At 38.3% G+C, this 9,041-nt stretch overlaps 1 protein-coding gene across 1 annotated transcript in view; it reads left to right on the forward strand.

Annotated features, from left to right (window-relative positions):
- Window positions 1-4,782: 4,782 nt before the first annotated feature.
- FBXO11 (F-box protein 11) overlaps window positions 4,783-9,041 on the forward strand; it is a 21,983-nt gene continuing 17,724 nt past the window's right edge. Inside the window, exons 1-2 of the mRNA XM_009078335.1 lie at window positions 4,783-4,894; window positions 4,989-5,100. Coding sequence (XP_009076583.1) covers window positions 4,850-4,894; window positions 4,989-5,100 — 157 coding nt within the window. The 5' untranslated portion in view covers window positions 4,783-4,849. The remainder of the gene's footprint in view (window positions 4,895-4,988; window positions 5,101-9,041) is intronic.

The raw sequence follows: 9,041 nt of genomic DNA on the forward strand, positions 1-9,041 counted from the left end.
TATATAAAACCCATCTTCAGAGTAGAAACTAGCAGTGGGAGCAAGCCCAAATTAGTATCTGTCCCATTTTCTTCAGCATCTCGTAATTCCATCTTGGAGAAGGAAATGAGAACATCCAACAGAAAGAAAGATTCTGACACTGAAGGTTCTTTCTCAGTTCATCTCCCAACTGTTCCTCTGAAGGAAAACCTTTATGGAGAAGGAAATAAGACTTTCAGAATAGGACAGGTTTAGAAAGCTAATACAAGATAATACACCTGGCTGCACTGTTGGGTACTTGTGGAGCTGTTTGGTTTTCCTGTCACTACTGTGAGCATACTAATTCCAAGTAGCATAATACCTGTAGGAATTTAGACTGTCTTAATGTCTGGTCAAGATCTTGGTTAAAGGGTCTCAGACCTCTTGCTCTTGTGTTGACCCAGAAGTGAATTGCCTGCTGTTTGTTTTTTCTGAGATGCAATCTGTCTGTCTTGGTTTGGTTGATTGGGTTTTCTGGGTTGTGGTGGGGTTTTTTTGGGGGGAGGGTGGTAGGTTGGGGTTTTTTATTCCTTAGGGTGAGGTTGGTTGTTAGTTTCGGTGGGTGTGTTTTGTGGGGGTGTTCTAGTTTTTTCCTTTGTTAGAAAAGTCCCTCTTTGGGTATTTATCTGTTCTGCCTACCAACTGTTTTGTTCTTGAGTGAGCCTGTTCTGGCACTTCTTGTCTGGGTTTTGCAGTCTTGGCAGTGGGAATGGTTTTGAGCCATGCAGTCAGATTGTTCCAGTGTTCCTCTTAAAATTTGTCCATACAGTTCTGCAAGATGTGTCTGTGTTAGTATGTTACTTTGTCAGTTCTTGACTACATTTTTGAAGCTAACATTCTGAATATCGCCACTTAATAGTGCTTTGATTTGGTGGTGGAGAGGTTTTGGAGCAGAAACTGGATTCCTTTTGGATGAGACTACTTTAAGGGACATGTTCCTGGAATACTCTTACTGCACTCTAGTAGTCAGTGTATGTTCAGTCAGAGGGACTGGGCTAGGACTAGTCCAAAGTCAGTCTGTTCTGCCCTTCTTGTCCTGCAACACGTGTGGTTTGGATGTTGCTCTTCTTCCCTCTGTATTACCACTCATGTTAGGCTGCAGTGCTTGCTCATGGAGACGTGACCACAGACAAATAACAGAATATCCCTGGCTTCTGTTTCAGATAGGGGGTGATGGTAATAGATGCTGGTACAAATAGGGCAAGTCATATTCATGAAGTGTTTTAAAATCCAGAAGAAACTGGATCAGCACTGTCCTAAGATACAAAATTACTCAATTACTTACAACACTTGAAATGACATCTTTGATATCTGGTTAAACTTCTGCATGTTCTCTGGCTCCTTTTAAGTTTTGAAAGGCCCTCTGCTTTCCCTTCCACTGGAATTAACCGAAGTTATTCAGAAAAAGAGTTATCTTAACTACAGTCCTTTAAAAGCAAGGGATCTGCATTGTGTGTTTTTGTAACAGAATAGCTGTCTTGGGGAACAAAGCCTCCAAGAGGTATCCAGAAATGCTAGATGCTTTTATATTTCAGTTTTTGGCACTGCTGACTTCACTTCCTCAGACTTTTCCACTGAATGGTGAGTGACATTGTAGAGAGAGTCAATTTTCATTTGTCTGGAAAAGAAAACAAATTAAAGTGAACCACTAAGCCTTGGAGAACTAACTCTTTTCTGTTCAGTCTGGCATGCTGTTCAGAATGGTAGGATTAAGGCAGCACCAAATCTCTCCACAGTTCTACTCAAATTTCTTTAATAGTTTCTTGTGCTGACTTCTGAAGAAGCACAGCATTATTAGAAAGGCAGCTTAACATACCTCGAGCTTGCAAGAAGCTTCTGCTTTCTCATATAAGCAAAATGTTCTTAGGGAATAATGCCTGGTATCGTAGGTTTGTTGTTCTGTTTAATTTTGGCATTGTTTATTTCTTTCCTGAAGTCTAGGGGAAGGAGTTGGTTCAGAAGGAAGCCTTTGGAGGTATTACTAGTACTGTGCCTTATCTGAACTGTCAAGTAAGAAGCGAGAGTGTAGGTCCTGTAAGGAAACTGTTGCATGTGGCTCAGCAGACAGAAGTACCTATGAATTTCTTAAGAGAATTCAATTTCCCAGCGTTGGGGAGGCAGTGTGTGATTACTGCAGGAATATGAGCCTTTCATGGAGTACTCATCTCGTTCCAGACACAAAGTCTCTCAATTGGAGTTTTGGTAACTGCACAATGTGTTCTCATTTCAGAATCTTTGCTGAATTTGTGTGTTTTTTCTGTATTTTAGGAGCTACATCTTTAATTTTTTCCTCTATTTTTTCCATTTGACTTAATTTACAAGTAAGTGAAAAGGGATTATCAAAGGATTTTTCAATTAAGAAAGTAATTTCAAGGGTGGAGAAACCTAAAATGGTAAAGACTATAATGATTGAATGGGTTTTTTTTTAACTTTAGAGTCCAAGAGAACTTCACATGCCTGAACTCTTCTTTAGATGCCCATTCTGCATCTTTGAATTAAAGTTGTATTTTGAAGTGGTTTAGAGCTGTGTCTTGGCTGTAGATTTTGCAGACCACAGTATCTAAAAGGGTATCAATTTTTTTTGCTTGGTACGATTGAACAGGGTCACAACTGTTTCCTGCAGAATGGTTTTTTTTGCTTGGTACAATTGAGCAGGGTCACAACTGTTTCCTGCAGAATGTAGTGCTTTTTCTGTTAATGCACTGAAAAGTGAAATTGTTTTATTCCTTCTGAGGAATAAGAGAGTTCTGAGGCAACATCCAGCTTTTAATTCTTTAGGCAGTCCCTTATCATAGGCTTTCTGTTGAATTATTTCTAAATGGTCTCATCTTGATCCTTTAGCTGAGCCTGAATTCTGACCCTATGGAACATAACTCCCTTAGACTTCAGCAAACAGATGTCTTGGGAGCTATGTTTTGCTGATTGTGAAATTAGTGGCCCTTGTCTTCCGATTCTTCTACTGGTTTATTTCTTCTAAAGTGGTCTAAGCCAAAAGCTGAAATACAGATATTTCTCTGAGTAATGATTTTGCAAAGATTCAACAGGATGTTGCAGAGAACTTCATCAGTGCATTTAGAATGAAACCAATGCTTAAGGAAGTCTTCAATCTCTCCCTAGGAGATGTAAGTGCAGTGATCTTACTAACTGGCATGTTCCATGATGGGCATTCTGGGACCTCCAAAACTTGGAGACCTGTATAGTGACTTACATGCTGAGGAGAAGGAGATGTCTGTAGAGACCATGATCCAAGTGCATTGTAAATACCTACAAGGCACAGTTTCACAAATTTTCTCTGTTTAATAGTGTTTCAGAGCATCCAGTGTGAAGTGCAATTTTTCTGTGCCACCCTGAAAAGGAACACAATTCTGATACTAATGTATGGCTCTCTTACATCCTCTTAAGGGCTCTGTTTATTTTCTGGTTTTGGTTCACCTGCAGTACCGTGGTGCTGGTTTCTTTTTTTGTATGGTGAAATATGTGTTTATGCCAGTGCATTTGTATCATGGTGAATATATAGAGATGTTACCAAGCCACAGAAAGGTGTTTTGTATGATGACAGAACTCATCAAAGCCTCCTTTAGTTGCTGTCTAGTACTAAGTGGTATGAAGAAGAGCTAGACTGCCTTAAAATATTTGCAGCTCTGCAGTAATGAAAGCGGAGATGAAGCTTTTAGATAGTGAGAACAAGCTGGATAATAATGTAAATGTTGCTTCATTCTGACTGACACCTTTCTGCCAGAGTGATAAAAGAACAGGACATACCACTTGGCTGTAGTAGTGTCGACAGACACCAGAAAAGGATCTGCTTGTGAGACATCCTGTGTGTAGGCTCTTCAATAAAATAAAGAATTTGGGGCAAATATCTGGTCACGTTTGTGCGTCATGAGTTGGGAATGGTTTAAAATTGCTATCTGCTATAGTATGTGAAACTTCCTCGTTTATGTTTGGTGTATTGAGTAAGGCTACTTCTGGCTTGCATATTTCATGTGCAGTTTGGAATCGGACGAATCACCGTGCTCGTGAATGAGGGGCATTGAATTTATTCCAGTGCAAAGCTGTTGTTAACTCGTGCTCCCTCTGCTGGCTCTTCCCATCGCAGTGTAAACATTGCCTGCCTTTGGATTAGGGATAAAGAATCGAGCAGAGGCTGCTGGTTACATAGGAAATCAAATGGCACGTTATGGTGACCTGCGAATGAACCACTTTAAAACCTTTTGTACATTCTTTCAGTAGTATAGTTCATTCTGATTTGATAAGATTTCTTTTTTTCCTAGAGAATAATGAGGATATAAATTCAAAACTCTGAATCGTATGTTTGAGAAGTGTGGGGAGGTCACTTGTAGGTCATGAGCAGATTACTAAGTATTGCTTCAAATTAGTGATGGAGTTTGTTTTTAGGTTTAATAAAAGGGTTTAGAATACTGAAATAAATTGTATTTAGAGCAGGATTAAAGTGCCTCCAGCCTGGTATCCATGTTTAAATGGTTAATTCATTTCCTGATAAATAGTAGTCAAAAACTAGCTCAGTACAAGTGAAGGTTTTTCTTGTGGTACTAGATATTAAATTGGTGCCAGATTGTATTAGTTAAAGTTTAGTTTCTTTATTATTTTTGAAACTTTCTTTTTTAAGATTCCTCAGGCATGAAGACTATATATGTGCTGAGAATAGTGTTAATTTTTCTTCGTTGCTTTGAACAGAATTCTGTAAGTTTTTTTAGAATTTTTTTTTTTGTGGCATAAACTAAACCTACTCATTGTTTTCTTTCCAGCACCAGGAAAAGTAGCAGATAAAGTCATAATAGAAAACACTAGAGATTCCACCTTCGTTTTTATGGAGGGTTCTGAAGATGCCTATGTTGGCTATATGACAATCAGGGTAAGAATCTCAAACTTAAGCAGATCTTTTAGAAACTTAATTTTATTGCCTGAGCAATTAAATACAACATTTCTGTGTTTTCTTCCTTTTTCAGTTCAACCCTGATGACAAATCTGCTCAGCACCACAATGCACACCACTGCTTAGAGATCACCGTGAACTGCAGCCCCATTATAGATCACTGTATTATTCGAAGTACTTGTACAGGTTCGTGGGCTTTTTATTGTTTGACATTAACACTGTGTTTGCAGTTGCTAAGTTAACCAGAGCACATTGAAGCAACACACAAATTAGGTATGATCACTAGTTGCATTTCACTTTTTGATGCAGTTGTTTAATACAGGTCTGCGAGTCTTACTTGCCTTGCAGTAGACTATTACAGTGACTTCTTTGTGTCCAAACCCTTTGTGATAATGTGTACTTGGTTTTCTATTTAAATGAGTTTAGGCTCTCTGGGCAGTTAGGTTAAAACTCGAAAAGAGACCAGTTTATGTAAACTTACCTGGTTTTAGCATATATAATTGTATTTGAAGGGGGTACATATGGGACTTTTACATTAGGTTCATTGTGATACACAGTATTGGAATTGATGGCATTAAGGAGTCATGAGCTGTACCTGCTAAGCTCAGTTCACTTTCTTCTTGAGTGGAATGATTTGACATATTTGAAGTATGAGTACCTATGTATACAGTCCGTGTTGTAAGACAGTCATCTCACCATCAGAGACAATGAGGAATTTTATACCACCTGATTCAGGAAACACTGGTAGTTTGGATTCAAGAAAGAAAGTGAGAAACTGGGTGGCAGTTTAGTCATTGACAGAAAGACATGACAGTTTGCAATCACTAGGCACAAGACATGGCAAGTTTAATGTGTTTGAACACAACCAGATGAAATGGAGTGCAGAAAGAAGAGGTTCAGGAGAGTTAAGATATGGAGTCTTTGCATGGAAATGGCAGTGTGACCTTCATATTGCTAAGTTCAGCTGGTGAAATGGAATGGATCGATACAGCAGATTGTGCACAGAGGTTGCTCAGCATAATGGTAAGGAAAAAAGAGATCTTCCAACTAGATAAAAAAACCTACACTTTTCTGGTACAACCCATGAAGGACGGAATACTGCAGGGAACCATGAGAAAGATACACTTTCTTGGAGGTTTCAGGCTATAAAACACTACACTTGGTCAAGGCAGCTCTACCTTTTGCAGCTCTACACTTTGCATCACCATCTGTTTTACTGGAGATGTATCAGCAAATACATGTAAGAATTAAAAATGACAAAAGAGGAGTGAAGGATGGCTCTAGCTGCTCTCAGTATCTCAGTATTAATGCTAAATACTGGGAAATTAAAGTAAACAAAGAAAATTTGTTCTGGAAGTTCTTACATACCAATATTGGGGTCTCTGACAAAAAATGAGAGGAATTAGATTAGTTTCTTGGACCACACTCAACTTGGTTATGAAAGTAGTTTGAAGAGCTGCATGGCTTCACATTGAAACATGTTCTTACAGAGAAGCTAGCAGGTCTTGATATTTTTCTGGAAGTGTTTAATAAAATTAAGCTTAGAGAATTTTTTTCCTGGCCACTTTTCATTATGGAATACTCTTTCTGAGAATTTTTGACTTTTGCCCCCTTCAAGACTCTGGATTTCTGAAGGTTTGCTCTACTGAATTGTTGCTTCTCTTCTTCAAAGTTAAAATCTGATCAATACTCGAGGCTGTATGTAGGCTGTACTGCCATCACTCATTGATTATTAATTTTTATTGACTTCTTAATTGTACCAAGCCTTGCTACAACCTACTCAGGAATAACTGAGAGTGTGTTAAAAGGGAGGAAGAATGGCAGCCTGCCAGAAAAGGCATTTACTGGTTCCAAATAATTGACATATCTGAAATACTGATCCATAAGCATTCAAAATCTTTCCTAGCACATGCTTGATACCCTTTCTGTAGATGTCCTAATTGCATTAAAGCATATTTCTACATTATGTCATATGTAAAGTTTTAATTGTATGTAATATGTAAAGATGGAGCTATATAAGTGCAGATGATTTAAGCTGAAGGCCTCCTGCTGCCGGTCCACAGCATCTGTGAAATATTTTTAAATACAGTTTAAATGGCAAGATCCTGAGTCTAGAGGTTCTGTTGCATCCATCAAAGAAATCTCTGTTAGTCCTCACCTTAATGAATAAAGGAAGTAGTGGATGGCAATATGCTTTTTTTTTTCCCTTTAAAATATTGCTTAAGTGCGTGCAATCATTATATTCTGAGTAAATAAAATAAAGCCTAGACCAGTACTGCATGTGCTTGGTACTCCAAAAGAACTAATTTCACACAGTCAGTACTGGACACAAGTCCAGTGAAGTGAGTCAGAATAAGGATTGCTTTCATTGAAATAAGCAAAATGTGATAGCTCCTGAGTAGATTCATGAGGTAGGAAATGCAGGGGTTTGGTCAATCAAGAATTTAAAATTAGCATGTATTTACAGACAGTTATAATGATTGCATCACACTTAGTATGTTTGATGACTTTCTTTGATGAAAAGAAGGCAGCAGCCCCAGTATAATAACACAGGTCCTTGAAAAATATTCTACTTCAACATGTAGTACCTGAAAATACTAGAATTCTACAGAATTACCAGAGCACACATCATACAGATGAGAAATAACTTTCAGGGTCATCATTAATGGCTCTTTTGTGGTTATTTCAAAGATGACTTCTTTACCTTAAGCCATTTAATGACTTGCAGAAAAAAGATGCATATTGATGAGACTTGTAGACAATGAGGACTTTATAAATATAATATGAATATAATATAACTATAGTATTATAAGTAACCAGGAGGATGGGTTAGTTATGCCCCTTTTGGAAGGTGGACTGGCAAATACTATTTATATTAGTTTGGACAGGTGTGAAGTTATACACACAACTTGCTTTTGTTCCTGGTTCCAAGTGATAAACCTGTGTGTAGTGGAGTGGCCAAAAGAACTGATGTGGTCCTTAGTTAGTTAGATCTGTGGGAATACTGAGTGTACAAGTAGAGAGACTGTTATGCCTCTGCTCAGTCCTGCTTCAGAATAAAGTGCTCTTTTCTGGTGTCCATAGCAACATGTTGGAAAATTCAGAAACAGTTCAATGAAAAGTCCTATGAGGTAAAGCAGAAAAACTCTGTTGTAGTGAAAAACACACTGGCTGCAATTTGTTACTCTATCAAGGAGAAGGTTGAAGGAGTAGCTTGCTTGCACTACACATGTGCGTGCGTTGGGTGTGGCATATGCTGGTACAGAGAGAATAGTAACTGGGTGCTAAAGCTGGAGGAATTTAGAGGAGCAATTAAAGCATAAACTAAGAGGATAACAGCCCTGTAACCAGCTGACAAGTTTTATGCTGGTCTCAGTTGTTGGAAATCATTAAGTCAAAATTAAATGTTTCTAAAAGATACACGCTCAAGTTCCTGCTCCTAGAATTGAAGCAGCACTTAATTCAGGGAATTAGTGTCGCCTGTATTATTCATAAGGTCAGGCTAGACAATCGAAATAATTTCTTTAGGAATTAAAAAAATAAGCTGTCTGTAAATGAGTCTGTGAATTATTAAAGTACAGTCGTTAGTACTGTGCTAGGGGGAGATATGAAAACTTACTAACAGAGCGGGTGTTGCCTTTCTTATTTAGTGATGTTTAATCGTGGGGAAGGCATGTGTTACACAGGCCAGGTACCCTGAGATCAGGTCTTGCCTTTCTGAAGTCAGTGAGAATCTGCTGCTGATGTTAGTGGCTGCAGAATTTCTTGTTTTTGTACTTCATGGAGTTCAGGGAATTCAGCTGATCTGTGGTGTAAGTCCTAGTTGGCTGAAAAAGATTTGTCTTCTGGGTTATGGTATGAAATGATTCAAGGAGCTTTGTAATTCAGCCAGGGAGAGACCTGTTGGTTTCTGATGTTTAGTTCTGTACTAGAGATTGTGTGTGTGTCCTGCTCATCTTTGGTTAGACAGTGTGTCTTTGTATGCTGCAAAATTATTATTTGTTTGGCCTCTTTGAAGTACTGGGTTATGAAAGTTTAAAGGGAAGTAAAACTAGGCAGTAATTAGCCTAGAATTTTGTTATATTTCTGTTGTCTTTGTTGTGAACAGTCAGTATAGAGTCGGCCTA

This window comes from Acanthisitta chloris, unplaced genomic scaffold (genome assembly GCF_000695815.1).
Source record: "Acanthisitta chloris isolate BGI_N310 unplaced genomic scaffold, ASM69581v1 scaffold9777, whole genome shotgun sequence".
NCBI lineage: Eukaryota > Metazoa > Chordata > Aves > Passeriformes > Acanthisittidae > Acanthisitta > Acanthisitta chloris.